A 16,355-nucleotide genomic window follows, 5' to 3' on the forward strand; every position below is an offset into this window, starting at 1 on the left:
GACTGAAGACAATATTTATAAACACATGTCTGAAATATCAGTATCCAACATATAGAGAATTTTCATTACTCAATAACAAGAAAATGATATAATAAAAGTGGGCAAAAATTTTAATCAATACTTTACAACAAAGATACGTGATTAACAAAAAAAAAGAAACACATGAAAATATGGTTAGAAGTATTTATTGTTTAGAAAAATACAAATTGAAACCAGACTTAATTATGCTACACCCTTATGAAAATGGTTTTAAAAGCTGACAGTATTCACTGTTGGAGGGACTCAAACAAATGGGATATTATACACTGCTGATAGGAATGCACGTCGGTATGGTCACTTTGCAAATGAAGTTTGTAGTTTCCCATTGATAAGGAAATTATGACCCAGAAGTTTCAATTTGCCAGAGAGCACATAGCTAACTGAGATTCAGATCTGATTCAAGATCCTCTATGCTTTCTAGGGTACAGGACAGTCTTCCTCTTAAAAAGGAAGGGGTCAACTGGAAATACATACACATTCACAGAGAACAATCATTTTAATGACAGGTGGCATTGGTTTCCAGACAAAACATGCATGAGAGTGACTGAAGTTTGCAGGAGGCCTTCCTAAATCTGTGCAAGTTGCAGAAGTAGGGCATAGAGAAGGTTCCTCTTCATCCTTGTCGGGAAACTGATACTCTCTTACTCCACAGTCCTGTGCTCTTAACGTGGCCGTCTCCACATGAAAGGGCAGAGGTGAGGGGTCTGATGTAGCTCGTTCTGGTGCACCCAATATTCCAGCATCATCTCTGCCAGGGGCTGGCATATTGGTACAGCCCATAAAAAAGCAAAGACATTCTGAAATGAGAGAGGAAGACTCTAGGACTTTGAGAAGTTGGGGTCTTTATAAGAAAGAATATTGTCTTTGTCTTTTGTCCTTGTACCTTATTATGAGGTGGTCACACAGGAAAATCTCTTTTCACAAATGAAAGGCCGGGAATTGGAACAGTGAGAAGCACTTATTCTGGTTTTTGTTATGCTTGCACAGTTTCCATCCTTTGGCTCTCTCCAGTTACGTATCCTGAAATAGGAGCATATAAATGATGTGAAATACACATTCATGAATGTAGACAGAATAGAAAATATTGGTCCAAAATTGAGGTGATGTATCTTTTCTTTCATTCTAGAAACTGTCCCTTTGTACCCGAGGCAATCCCAGGGTAACTGATAAAGAAGAAAGGCATGAAGTTTGAAAGCCTCTCTCTTTCCACATACTCATTTCCTGGACTTAAGTCCTTTGAAAGTGTGTGTGTGTGTGTGTGTGTGTGTGTGTGTGTGTGTGATGTGCATGTGTGTGTACACCTATATGTGTGTATGTACATATGCCTATATATGTATGTGTGCATGTTTTCCCTATCTACTTTCAGGTATGTAAATGCACATTTGTGATTACATTTGCAGAGAGGATGTTGAGTTATCTTCCCATTTCCACGAACTGCTGGCTCCTTTACGCGACAGTCCAATCCAAGTGAAATAGGACATCTGAGTTCGAATGAAGTTCTGTCATAAAAGGAACATATTCTATGAGCAAAAATCTTTTTATGTTTCTGAAATTGTGCAATAATCCTGTTATTATTTTGTTATTGTGTATAACAAAACACATAAAATTCATCCTGATTCTATTTAAATTATAAAATAATGGAATCTAATTTATTGGTATTTTATTAAATACAGAGGCATGAATGAGACATTAAAGAAGACTCTTAGTTTCACTGTTTATTTGAGTTTCCTTTCATAACTTACTCCTGTAGCTTAAAGATGAGTTCTCAGCAAAGTCTGATTTGTATGTAGGGGTGCAAGTGTAATAGATATTAAATTTTTTACTAATGTTGCTTTATATTTTTGTTGCACAAGCACTGTGCTTATTTCTTGCAAAACAGGCATCTTGAGGAAAGAGTCCTTAGTCCTTATCCCATCGGGTGAGGTGGTCACACAGCTGGCTGGACATTACTTAGTAAGTATAACATAACCAATACTCACCTTGTACTTTAATTTTTACAAAGCATTTGCACATGTATCATCTTACTTGATCTTCCTAATTGTATTATAAAGAAAATAGAGTCTTTTGGAGGGGGGTTATAATAGTTCATTTACTTCTTTATTTATTTGGAAATAGTTGACACACAATTATTGATTTCAGGTGTACAGTGAGTACAGTGGCTCAACTTCTCTATACTTTATGTTCTACTCACCACAGGTGTAGTTACCATAACAGCCAGTTTCATTAACTGCTCTTCACCTTTTCCAAGTGGGGAGACTGATGCTTTCATTGAGTTAGTCACACAAGAACATGTGAAAGGGGGTTAAATTGAGGGTTTCTGACTGTACTTTCTATTTCTCTTCATTCTGCCTTAATTTTCATCCTTGGTTTTTATTTTTCTGTTTGTCTTCTACCCCTTTGAGAAGACGATGAAAGCTTAGCCACTCTAACCAGTGATGTGTGCGTTTAAATAAAAAGCTTTGGCAATCAATTTCAGGGTTTGCAGATATGGCATTATTTCTCAGTGAAGATAACCTGTAGGAAGATATGGTTTCTAGATCTTAAAACTCGTATGTGGACTCTGTATAACTGTGAACCCCAAGTTGAGATTTCATATGTCAATAGATGCATCACCTGTGAGGAAGTCAATAGAGGATTAATGAATACATCTTTACAATGTTCTGAAATTTCTGTAAGCCTATAGAAAGGCTGAAGATAAACTCAGTTAAGGTACAGACACTCATGATTACAGCCAGAGTTACACAGGCTAACACTTCTCAGCTGTTTCCAGTGCTTCTATAATAATTCTGGTTAATATGAGTATAGTTATATAATATTTGTGAAAATGTGGCCACTATCCATATATATTATATAGTTCTCATCTAAGAAAATTACATTGTATTTTGTCATTTATGTGCTTATTAATTTATGCTGAACAAACAGATTTCACATTCACTCCTTTATCACTCTAATATCTTTTCATTATATTATATTTTTATATAAATTCTTTACCTGCTCTGTAAACAAATTTGGATTTAAAAATTTATCCTATTGGGGCACCTGAGTGCTCAATTGGTTAAGTGTCTGACTTCTGCTCAGGTCATGATCTCATTGTTTGCAGGCTCGAGTCCTGCTTCAGGCTCTGTGTTGATAGCTCAGAGCCTAGAGCCTGCTTTGGATTCTGTGTTTCTATCTCTTTCTGCTTGTCCCCCCTGATCATGCTATCTCTCTCTCAAAAGTAAACATTAAAAAATAAAAATAAAAATAAAAATTTATCCTATTAGTATTACAATTGCAATTTTCTTTTTTAAAATCTGAGATATAATGAACATATAAGATTATATTAATTTCAAGTGTACAACATAATGATTCACTATTTGCATGTATTAAGAAATGATCACAATAAATCTAGTTAACATCCTTACCATTCATACAATTTTATATTGGAGTAAAAAGGAGATTAATTCAGACTCTACAAGTGCCTTCTTTCTGGATTCCACATTTGGTTGGTTTTATTGATGATTTTAAAGTTCTTATATTTTTATAGCTATTTCAGAGCTGTTGAAAGCCAAGTATATGGACAGTTGGACTTGTACCAAAAACCGAGTGATACTTACTGTCAGTTAATCTGTATTTAAGGGGACATTTAAAAATTACCCTTAACCTAAATGTTAATATATATTAACTTTTTTGTGGAAACCAAAGCAGGCATGAGGTTGATTAGAAGCTAGTATGAGTTAATGTAATATGAGTTGTAATGAACTGATCTTCAATTGTAGATTGATATAGAGTTTTTCTTTTACATCAAGCTCAGCGATAATGCTATCTTTCTTGATTTTATTAGAGGTATAATGAATTTTCTCAGAGAGGCTGAAAATATATTTCTATGAAATTCTCAATATAAGGTATACAGTTATCTGTGATAAGTCAATATGTTTTAAGGGTAAATATTTTCTTTTTTTGAAAAAGTTTATGTATTCATTTTTAGACACACACACACACACACACACACACACACACACACACACAGTGTGAGTGGGGGAGGGGCAGAGAAAGAAGGAGGCAGAGAATCCCAACGCACAGCGCTCCACCTCACAAACTTTGAGGTTGTGACCTGAGGAAAATCAAGAGTTGGACACTTAACCACCCAAGCACCCCAAAGATAAATATTTTCTAATTGCTTCATGTTCGATTTCACATTTGCTATACTGTAGAAATTCTAATTGTGGATGAATTAGATGAGTTCAATGAAATTTTAACCTCATTTCAGTTGGTATGTCTCACTTTAACAAACCACTGTCTGGATCTATGTTAGCTTACTACTGAAAACTCTTCAAATGACTCAAATATTATTGAGAATAAGACTTAACCTACAACTAAGGGCTATACAAATACAGTGTGAGGTAGAAAACAGAAAATACACATCACCAGTTCGTTTTCATCTTCTATTTTAACAAGTGAAGCTCTCATACTCTTGCAGATAGTCTTACTCTCTTGAAATGTCTTGAAATCACGTGAAAAATGATAACATTTATCTCCACAACAGGACCATCGAGTTTTACATACGTCCTTCTTGTGTCCTTGAAAACAAAAGATGTCACGCAGAGACCACTTGGTGAGTATCCTCATAGGCACCCCTGGGCTGAGAAATTGAGTCCTAGTCAATCTAAGAACATTTATTTTATGAGACTGATGGGCTTCATTTCTGCTTTGTGAAAAGAGCCATGACTTGGGAAGAGGGTCACATATCACACACATCCAAAAATCTCTAGGAAAAACTTCTAACAAGATTGGTATTTTCCCTCACAGCCCCTGCTGAAAGGACCTCACAGTGGAGAGTGACTCCTCTGTATTTTCCAGACAAGAAAGATCTGTAGGTACAAAGCTCGTCTTAACATAATACCTGACTGTGGACCAGTATTAAACAGTGTAATAATGGTCAGAGAATGTGATAAGGGAGATCTACAAGTTTTTTTTAGTAGAAAAAATATTATTTTGAGAGATGGTGATGTAGAATAATATAATGTATACTGAAAAATCTAAGCTCTGGGAAATATTAAGTTTTTTCAATTAAATAAGTTTTAAAAATGGGACTCTAGTTAGTTTCATTTATAAGCAAACACAAATGAGCAGAAGAGAAGGAGATTGAGGGAAACAGAGAAGAAACCTGTTGGTCTCATTCTTTAATCCATGTCTACATACCTGTGTCAAGTGGAAACTCTGTGGTAGTCAGGTTTTCAACTGTGGACTTGTCTTGCTGGGTCCTGTTGTCCGGCAGAAGCATCTGTGTTTGGTTTGTCTTATGACCCTGGAAAACTTTATTTTATATCATTAGCTTGAGAGAAACAACACGGGACTGAATAAAAGGCAACATTATAATTTTAATATGTTAGTTAATGTTCAGGAATAAGGACCCTTTTTATTCCTGTGCAAATTATTTTTGGCAACTCTTCTCTGCATATGATTTACAGACTTACACTTTATTTAGTGAAAATACATTAATTAAGGACAGGACATCTTACCATACATTGATAATGCAATAGTGAGAAATTAAAAGTTTCTGTCTTTAAGGAACTCACTCACTGTAATGGAGATTGTACAAAATTAGAGGACTATATGGTGATTTATAGAAGAGCAAAGGTAATGAAGAGCTACTCTGAGAACATAGAAGAGGATTGGCTGACTAAAGGTAAGTTCCAGAATAGTGTGACAGGTCAGCCAGACCTCACATATTAGTGTTAATCTTAAAGTTGTTTTTTGTCTATTGATCACAAAGAGATAGGAAAATGAAAAGGGTAGATAATAAAATTCTACATTTGTGCACTCATTTTTTAAAGTAGAGAAATGGGAACAACATGATGTATTAACTTGGTTCAATTAGTCAGTACATCCAGAAGATATGCTGTGTATAACGGATTTTAAGGGTATAAGGCTGTAAAGGAAGACAAAAAGCACATCATAAAAAACCCTTATAGGGATGCTAAGTTATTAACATAAGAATTGCAGTCTAAATGTTTTTAAGTTCCACATTACACTTGTGAAATATCAGTAATGTTCATATTCTACTAGTTATGCCAATGGCCTTAATCATTTTAAAGACTGCTTCCCTACCCCAGAACTTGTTACTCCTTCAGTATCATTGATACGGTGTCTGTTTAGCTTTTGAGAGCCACTTAACAGTAAAGCCAAATGATCAGATTTCAAAACATTACTTGATTACTAAGTAAAGGATGAATACAAGTGCAAAGATACATGAATCAGGAAGAATAATTCAGAGGCACAATTTCTTTCTTGAATCTTTTCTGTGCTGCAGTCCTACAACTATAACATTACGAGCTATAGACTTGGCTGTTGACTTCAAACTCAGAAGTTCTTATACAGCTCAATGTTTCTTATACAGAAACATTTTCTGAACAGTTGATTTCTGAATGTATCTAAGGAATGTCCTTTCTATGCTTCTGTGAAAAGTACATGATAAAAACTTCCCTGAATGGTTACGTGGTTTAGTTTTTATTATTTTTGTGTTTTGGTTTATTATAAAAGGAAAAAAAGCAATATTTAATTGTTTGCAGTGTGACACAAGCTGTTTGTAATGCTTTATTATATGAATTCTTTAGTATTTGTAACAACATAGAATGTTGGTCCTGGATACATGATAAAAGTATCTTAATTCATTAATTTTGTTCAATAATATTTTTGTTGCAGTAAGCCCTACATCTCCCACTGCAGTATAAAGAGGTAATTTTCTACTAAAACTTTAAAAAATATTGATGATGAATGGTTATATTTTTATTTTTTCAATTTTTAAAATTGTTGAAATACAGTTGACACATAATTTCATATTACTTTCAGATGTTGACGATTCTATTCATTATGCTATGTTCACACAAGTGTAACTACCCTTTGGCTCTTTGCAATGCTATTATGATACCCTGACTACATTCCTTACACTGCATCTTTCATCCCCATGACATCCTCATTCCATGACTAGAATCCTGTCCCTTCCACTCCTCTTCACCCATTTTGCTCATCCATTTACCATCTTTCCCTCTGGGTCTGTTTCTGCTTTTTGTTGTGGGTACTTCTTTTAAAAATTCCATATATGAGTGAAGTCATTTGGTATTTATTTTTCTCTTACTGGCTTATTCCACATATCATAATACCCTCTAGGTCCAACTGTACTGTCACAAAAGGCAAGACCTTTTTCTCTTTTATGGCTGACTAACATTCAAGGGAATTCTTATGTACTGTTGCAGGCAATGGAAATTGGTAAATTATTGTGGAAAACAGTATGAAGGCTCCTCAAGAAGTGAACAATAGAAATACCATACAATCCAATAACTCAAATACTGTTTATTTACCCAAGGAAAATGAAAACACTAATTCAAAAAGGTATATTCACCTTTATGCTTATAGCAGTATCATTTACAGTAGCTAATAAATGGAATCAACCTCAGTGCCCATTGATAGATGAGTGGATATGGTGTGTATATGTTAAATGGAATATATATTTAAATTAATATATATCAGAATGTGTCTTTTATTTTTATTTATATATTATTTTTTAATATTTATTTTTATTTTTGAGAGACAGAGCATGTGTGTGCATTCAAGTGGGGGAGAGGCAGAGAGAGAGGAAGACGGAGTATCCGAATCAGTCTCTGCATTGTCAGCACAAAGCCCAATGTGGGGCTGGAACCCACAAACTATGAGATCATGACCTGAGCCTAAGTCAGATGCTCAACCGACTGAGCCACCCAGATGCCCCTAGAATGTGTCTTTTAAAGAGAACAAATGAATGCTTACACATCATACTTTACTTACTTTTAAGAAGAAATAAATATATTTCAAAAAGTATATAAATTATTTTTAAGATAAAAATACTCCTTTTAAGACCTAAACTCTTATTAATCACTGCTTTTTAAACCCAATCATTCATTTATTTCCACTTTTTTAATTGCCGTGTGATTGACACAGAGTGTTACTTCAGTTTCAGATGCACAAAAGTAATGATTCAACAATTCTATACATTAGCCAGTACTCATCAAGATACACATACCCTCAGTCTCTTTTTACCTCTTTCACCCAAATCCTGACCCACCTCCTCTCTGGCAACGACCAGTTGGTTCTTTTCTGTTTAAGAGTCTTTTTGTTTATCTCTTTTTTCATTTGTTTGTTCATTTGTTTTGTTTCTTAAGTTTCACGTATGAGTGAAATCATATGGTACTTGCCTTTCTCTGAACATTATACTCTCTAGGTCCTTCTATGTCATTGCAAATGGCAAGGGTTCATTATTTTTGTGGCTAAATAATACTTTCTTGTATATATATACCACCTTTCCTTTATCCATTCTTCAGATGATGGACATCTGAGCTGCTTTCATTTATTGGCTATTGTTAATAATGCTGCCATTATAAATATAGGGGGAGGGGCACCTGGGTTACTCAGTAGGTTAAGCGTCCGATGACCTCTGCTTAGGTCATGATCTCATGGTTCGTGAGTTCAGGTCCTGTGTCAGGCTCTGTACTGACAGCTCAGAGCCTGGGGCCTTCTTTGAATTTTGTGCCTCCCTCTCTCTTAGTCCCTTCCCCACTCATACTGTCTCTCTCAAAAAATAAACATAAATATAGAGGTACCTGCATTCATTTGAATTAGTGTTTTGTATTTTTGCAAACCCCAGTCATTTATATGCTATGTGACAATTTTTGCTATATTTTTACTCAATCCATATAATTATATAAGCAGTATTTTGTGTTATTTCTCAACTTAAGTAAGTTTATTTTAAAGGAAAAATCAATACCATCACCATAAGTGGAGTTCTATATTTTTTTGCTACAATGAATTTAAAGTAACCTGTAACTACTAAAAATTAATTATAGCCGTTGATCTCCAAATCTCAAGTTAAGGATATATTTTATATATTTTATTTTTTAAAAATGTTTACTTATTTATTTTTAGAGAGAGAGAGTTCATGTGCATGTGAGTGAGGGAGGTCTATAGAGAGAGGGAGAGAGAGAATCCTGGGCAGCCTCCATGCTGTCAGCGTGCAGAGCCTGATGTGGGGCTCAATCCCATGAACTGTGAGATGAGGACCACACCAGGTTTTGCCGCCCTCCAGTGTCTTTGTTCCAATGTCAGTAAATGTGGCCACTCTCGGACAGGGTCTGCCTGGACTTTTGTCTTCAGGGAAACGACATGGGCTCTACCACATTCACTCCAATCAGGGGAACCGCTTCTCCCCATGGTGCTGCCTGCTCCTAGGGACTTGTCCTACTTGCTCATCAGAGCACTGCCAGGCGCTGAGCTCCAAAACTTCAGACTTGTACTCCACAGAATCCTGGCAGTATTAAACCCTCTCCTTTGTCCCTATCAGTGATTTGGGGGAACAGATTTTTGTCCAGTCCCCTACAAGTGTTCTTTCTTTCTTTCTTCTTTCTTTCTTTCTTTCTTTCTTTCTTTCTTTCTTTCTTTCTTTCTTTCTTTCTTTCCAACTACTTTTGGGGGGACTGCTTTTCTTGCATGATCCCAATGCACTGCATTCTCTCCCTTTCCTTTCTCTCTCTGTGCCCTCTCCTTGTAAATTGCTCCTTAGCCTCCTTGGCTCCATGGCTTTCCACTCCCCCAGTTCACCTCTCTGCACCACATACCTGCCAAGTTCTCTGGCTCCAATTATTCAGATTGTTGCATTAATACTTAAATCAATTTCCTAGGTGTTCAAAATGATTTGATGCTGTAGTACAAAACTGTAATCATCAAGACAGTATGGTACTGGCACAAAAACAGACACTCAGATCAATGGAACAGAATGGAGAACCCAGAAATGGACCCACAAACATATGACCAACTAATCTTCAACAAAGCAGGAAAGAATATACAAGAAAAAAAAGTAGTCTCTTTAGCAAATGGTGCTGGGAAAACTGGACAGCGACATGCAGAAGAATGAGCCTGGACCACTTTCTTACATCATACATAAAACTAAACTCAAAATGGATAGATGACTTAACTGTAAGATAGGAATCCATCAAAATCCTAGAGGAGAAAACAGGCAGCAACCTGTTTGACTTCAGCCACAGGAATCTCTTACTAGACATTATTCCAGATGCAAGGGGAACAAAAGCAAAAATCAACTATTGGGACCTCATCAAAATAGAAAGCTTCTGCACAGTGAAGGAAACAGTCAAAAAAACTAAAAGGCAACTGACAGAATGGAAGAAGATATTTGCAAATGACATATCAGATAAAGGGTTAGTATACAAAATGTATAAAGAACTTATCAAACTCAGCACTCAAAAACAAACAATCCAGTGAAGAAATGGACAAAAGACATGAACAGACATTTTTTTCAAAGAAGACATCCAGATGGCCAACTGACACACGAAAAGATGCTCAACATCACTCATCATCAGGGAAATACAAATCAAAACCACACTAAGATACCACATCACACCTTTCAGAATGGCTAAAATGAACAACTCAGGAAACAACAGATGTTGACAAGGGTGTGGAAAAAGGGGAACCCTTTTGCATTGCTGGTGGGAATGCAATCTGGGGCAGCTACCCTAGAGAACAGTATGGAGGTTCCTCGAAAAATTAAAAATAGAACTACCCTATGACCTAGCAATTGTATTACTAGGTATTTATCCAAAGGATATAAAAATGCTGATTCAAAGGGGTACATGTAGTCCAATGTTTATAGCAACACTATCAACAATACCCAAATTGTGGAACGACCCCAAGTATCCATTGACTGACAAATGGGTAAAGGAAAGGTTGTATATATGTGTATACACACACACACACACACACACACACACACATACACACACACACAAAATAAAATATTAGCCATCAAAAAGAATGAAATCTTGCCATTTGCAACAATGTGGATGAATGTATTATTCTAATTAAATAAGTCAGGCAGAGAAAGATAAAAATTATATGACTTCACTCATATGTGGAATTTAAGAAACAAAACAGATGAACATAGGGACGGGAAAGAAAAATAAAATAAAAACAGAGGAGGACAAACTATAAGAGACTTGTAAACACAAAGAACAAACTGAGGGTTGCTGGCTGGGTGTTGAGTGGGGGGAACAGCTAAATGGGCGATGGGCATTAAGGAGGGCACTTGTTGGGTAAGCACTGGGTGTAAGAGATGAATCACTAAATTCTACTCCTGAAAACTTATTACACTGTATGTTAACTAACTTGGATTTGAATAAAATTAAAACAACAGCGACAACAACAACAATGATGACAGAAAAAAAGTAAAATGAGTAAAAGATACATCAGAAGCTTCTGAGGACTTTGTAAATGGTCAGTAATTATAATAGTGGTGAAGGTGGAATGGTTTCCTGTATAGAACTAGATATAGCTGTGGAACTGTCAGAAGACAAGCAGTAAAAATAGTAATTCCTGAGGTACCTGAGTGGCTCAGTCGGTTTAGTGTCTGAATCTTGATATTGGCTCAGGTCATGATCTCACAGTTTGTGGGATTGAGCCCCACTTCAACATCTGTGCTCCAGAGCACAGAGCCTGCTTGGGGGTCTCTCTTTCCTACTCCCTCTCCTCTTCCTCTGCTTGCGTGCTTTCTCTCTCCCTCTCTCTCTCTCAAAATAAATACCAAAAAAAAATTTTTTTTTGTAAAATAAATAGTAATTCCTAAAGCAGGAGATATTTGGTTTAGGACACAGATATTGATTAACTTACCAATGAATCCCAAGACTACAGTTGTTAGAAGGAGAAAGAAACAGAGGATTCCAAGAATCACTACTGTGGGATGCCAGAAAAATGACCCTGGAGAGAAAGTGAGACACCAAAAAGGTAAGCATAAAAAAAAGACTGAATTAAAGAGCAGGAATTTGAGGGAGGCTTTCCTGTAGTTTCAAGACCCTAACTCTTGAATGTCCTCAAACTGGGAATTATAAATTGAGAGGAACATTCATCAGTTGGAAACAATAGAGAACCAACAGTTACACATCTGTATTCTCCTCCCTACTCTGTTACCTTGTATTTCTTAGTAAGTCACTTACTAACTTTACAAAAAAATTCCTGATTCATCTCAATGGTTTAGGAATTCAAGGTGGAATATTAAATATATAGACTCATTTTAAAAATGAAAAAATGCTTCTAAGATATATCACTTTTTAAAATAAAAGTAGAAATCACTTTTACTGTTCCACAATCAGAATTTATTTCTTAGTTTGTAGTATCATATGTTTTCATACATATATAAACATCCGCAAATTCCTCATTGGAGTCTCATTACTGTTCTCATCATTAGGAAAAGCCATAGCCATTACATAGAAGAAATTAAAGGGGCACCTGGGTGGTTCAGTTGGTTAAGCCTCTGACTTCAACTCAGGTCATGATTTCATGGTCTGTGAGTTTGAGCCCTGTGTGCAGCTCTGTGCTGACGAGCCTGAAGCCTGCTTCGGATTCTGTGTCTCCCTCTCTCTGCCCCTCCCCAGCTTGCACTCTCTCTCTCTCAAAAATAAGTAAATACTTTAAAAAGAAGAAATTGTCATCATACATGAATCAAATAATGCTAATCAAGTGTTATTTCTTAAAGCATCATACACTTGATCTTAGCCAAAAGGCCGAGAAGTGATCTTAAAACATCATAGAATGAGTCAGTAGTGATACCAGGAGATTTAGTTGTTTCCAAACAAACTGAAAAGAAATAATTTCCATACTTGCCTCAGTTATAAATGTATGACTAAAGGACCCTGATGACTTTAGTTCTCTGAACTATACTAACCATAGATATTTCTTTTCCAATACAACTTTTTCTTTAGATTATAAGATACAGTTTAAGCAATCTTGTGAACCTGGATAAGCGAACTCTTACTTGGAACAGTAGCTTTTGTTTCATGTTACTTGAATCACCTATGCATCAGCTAAACAATGGGAGAACAGGGAAGCTAGGTCCTCAATGTAAACTTTACCTTTTTCTGTAGAAGGTTCTGTTTTTAGTATCTTTGTCTGATTGGAGTTTGAAGTACAAGTTGTCACTTTTGAGTAAACTGCCTTCTCTTTTATCTCTGAAAATTAAAACAGAGATGTGGTTACCATTTCATATTTATATTATTTCTAAGAAAGCATGCAAGTTAATTATGCGTGAGGACAGTTGACTGGATAAGATGTTTCCCAAATAAAGGAGATCTATGGAATTGTTTTCCACCTACTAGGTAACATCCATTAGGTAAATCTTTTAAATGATAGATAATTTAGACATAATGTGTGATGTGCTAAATCATAATAAACTTCTTTAGAAAAAAATGTTTAACAAGGAACAAAAAATAATATCAAAATTCAGTAAGGGGCGCCTGGGGGGCTCAGTCGATGAAACATCCAACTCTCGGTTTTGGCTCAGGTCACGATCTCACAGTTTGGTGAGTTCGAGCCCTGCATTGGGCTCTACACTGACAGTGTGGATCCTGCTTGGGATTCTCTCCTACCCTGTCTCTCTACTCCTACCTTACTCACCCTGTCTCTGTCAAAATAAAAATAAATAAACTTATTTTATTTTTTTATAATTAAAAAATGCCAAAAGGATTCATAAAAAAAGAATTCATTAAGGATTGGGGGAAAATACTCACCTTTTTTTGGCTTCAGCTTTTTAGAAGGAGGATGTTTGATATCCGAATATGTTACATGTGTTTCATTCATCTCTGAGAAGATACAATTCTAAAAGACGCAAAAAAAACTGACAGTTGTTTTTAAAGTAAGTTTTGAGGTTCTGCCCTTCCTGAGTTTCCTCTAGACCACTGAAATTATTATTTGGTGCCATTTCAGTGCTAATGTGTGATTTTACCTTTGTAATTTTGTCCCAAGAAAGCTTTTTGCTTCAGATTATTTTCTTTTATCGGTTATCAGCATCTCTCTTTGTTCATATTTATTTATTCATTTATTCATTTACTTGCATCTATCTTTAGATGCTTAGCAATTGTTATTTTGTTTCCCACCTGTGGTTTTCCAAATGTGGTATTAAATTAATTTTAAAAGATCAACAATGTTATGATCCTTGAAATATTTACACTACACTTAAAAATTGTCCCTACCCAGAATAATACACAGAAAATTTGTATGAGTCATTTGTATTGTAAAGATAACATTATATAATAGGGTATTCTAAAAGTTCTTCTTCATGATCTTTCCTGATCTATCGCTTTCTGATTTATCTTTACTCTTTCTGTTTTATGACTCAAAGGCAACTAGCTTCCCACAGTCTCCTAAAGGATTACTGTCATCTCTTCCAACATGATGTTAAAAATGAATACCCTACAATTAGGACAATTTGGTTTAGCTATAATCCAGTGTTGACTTATTTCCATAATACTGGGAGGCATAAGCTAAAAGCAGCCAATTCTCCTTGCAAATTTTTGAGGAATTAATTTGTTTCAAGTATTTTATTTTATTTTTTATGGTTATTTATTTTTGAGAGAGTCAGAGCATGAGTGAGGGAGGGACAGAGAGAGAGGGAGACAGAATCTAAGCACACTCCAAGCTCTGTGCTGCCAGCACAGAGCCCGACATAGGGCTCGAACCCATGAACCACAAGATCATGACCTGAGCTGAAGTCGGATGTTTAACCGACTGAGCCACCGAGGCAACCCTATTTCAAGTATTTTAAAATCAAACAAAGAAATGTATATGAACTAAAATTTTGAGTCCATGAAAACTTTAATAAAATTTCTTATGCTAACTGGTTTGCCAGTGTACCATCAAACACTTTTCTATATTTTAATTTTTCAGAGAATTATGCTCTATTGTTATCTTTTATAATATAATTGGAAAGATACAGGTCTCTGTATGTTTATAGTATTCACGTGATGATATTTAATCATTTCCAACCTGATAACTTTTCCCAAGAAATTATGCTCATAGAGAAAAGCATTTAAAATGTCTCTAAATATATTTACCAAGTCTGGAGTATATCAGAATGCAGAAGCCATATCACATAAATAAGCAAAGACTAGACGTGGATATGAAATAGAGAAACATTAATTGAATAATTAATTATTCATATCTTACCTTCACTGATGTGATCTTTTGCTCTTCAACTCACGTGGTTAATCCAAGAGATATCCTGAAATATTTGCCTAGAAAACTATAGTTGTATTCAATGGTAAACCATGAAAAATTACAGGAGATAGTCACCTTGCAAAATAATTATAAAATCTGAGCTGGTTGGCTTGTCTGTCTGCAAAGCTAGATTTGCTGGGCTGCTTTTTAGAAATTTTTATTCCTCATGATCTGTATACACAATCAAGTGGCACTAGTGGCAGTGAGACGTGCTGAGAGCAATGGATAGAGTTGGTGATACCTGCGTTGGTGCGGTGAGCTGCTGCTGGCACTGGAATCTGATCCAAACCGAAGAGGCGATCTCCGGGGGGCGCAGATGGAAGAGCTTCTTCTGGGCTCTATATGTTCTCTGCTCTTGTTACCCAATAGGCTTCAGTGTTGTCAGCTACATGTGAAAATGTGAGAACAGAGTTCATATTTGAACTTCTGGCTTCTCATCTGCATCTTTAATTATGGAAATAGGAGGGTTTTTTTCAACAAAGATGAAAGGGCAAAATAATTTAAAGGGCCATGCCCATTTTGCACAGAATCCAAACACGGCATGTTAAAAAAAAAAAAAAAAAGACCACCATCACCACTAGACCATCACCAACAAATACTTAGTTTCTAAATATACCTCCATAACAGGCACAAATCTTTGGGGTTCTAAATAGAAACTGTACTTAATGAGACACTGAACTCTACTTTCCAAACTAGTATAGTATCAATTAAGTGAAGTTCCATGAACACTAGTAACCCATCAGTCCTCACATTTATTTGAAAGAGATTTTGAATAATAAATTCTCAAGTCTTAAGGTAAATTGAGAGCCACTCTATCCCTAATTCCTTTAAAATATATCTAAATTCAATTGTTCTATCTTTTCATGCCTTACCCCCCCCCCCATATCATGGTATCTTTGCAGTCTGCTTTTAAGTTCATTCGAGCATAAACATAGAGTATACTTACACTAATTTTCATGTCTTACTGATTTCTGGTGCCCTTCCCCTCGAGTCTGTTATTATAAAGAACAGAAATACGTTAGCTCCATCCTTTGTAGTCTGAGTCAACATTTCCTATGGCACAATAAGTAAAGGGTGACAATGCAGGTGAAATCTATGGATTCCAACTCACTAGAAGAAGATTGAAAAAGTTTTATCTGTTTTTGTGTTCAGTAATCATAGAAAAACACAGTAAAGGGATCTATTTCACTGGTGGGTTTCATCCAAACAGAAAAACATTTGGGAGTGGGACGTCTGCGAATGTCTTCTTT

The 16,355-nt window shown here is 35.7% G+C and overlaps 1 protein-coding gene across 1 annotated transcript in view; it reads right to left on the reverse strand.

The window, feature by feature from the left end:
* Nucleotides 1-926: 926 nt before the first annotated feature.
* The window catches only part of LOC115305308 (C-type lectin domain family 1 member B-like), a 71,556-nt gene continuing 56,127 nt past the window's right edge, over nucleotides 927-16,355 (reverse strand). The window contains exons 2-11 of the mRNA XM_029955548.1: nucleotides 16,052-16,097; nucleotides 15,347-15,490; nucleotides 15,055-15,130; nucleotides 13,620-13,707; nucleotides 12,966-13,061; nucleotides 11,728-11,814; nucleotides 5,221-5,334; nucleotides 4,447-4,598; nucleotides 1,432-1,538; nucleotides 927-1,059 (exon numbers count right to left, since the gene is read on the reverse strand). Of these exons, the coding sequence (XP_029811408.1) occupies nucleotides 927-1,059; nucleotides 1,432-1,538; nucleotides 4,447-4,598; nucleotides 5,221-5,334; nucleotides 11,728-11,814; nucleotides 12,966-13,061; nucleotides 13,620-13,689 (759 nt within the window). The 5' untranslated portion in view covers nucleotides 13,690-13,707; nucleotides 15,055-15,130; nucleotides 15,347-15,490; nucleotides 16,052-16,097. The remainder of the gene's footprint in view (nucleotides 1,060-1,431; nucleotides 1,539-4,446; nucleotides 4,599-5,220; nucleotides 5,335-11,727; nucleotides 11,815-12,965; nucleotides 13,062-13,619; nucleotides 13,708-15,054; nucleotides 15,131-15,346; nucleotides 15,491-16,051; nucleotides 16,098-16,355) is intronic.

Source organism: Suricata suricatta, chromosome 10, assembly GCF_006229205.1.
Source record: "Suricata suricatta isolate VVHF042 chromosome 10, meerkat_22Aug2017_6uvM2_HiC, whole genome shotgun sequence".
Taxonomy (NCBI): domain Eukaryota; kingdom Metazoa; phylum Chordata; class Mammalia; order Carnivora; family Herpestidae; genus Suricata; species Suricata suricatta.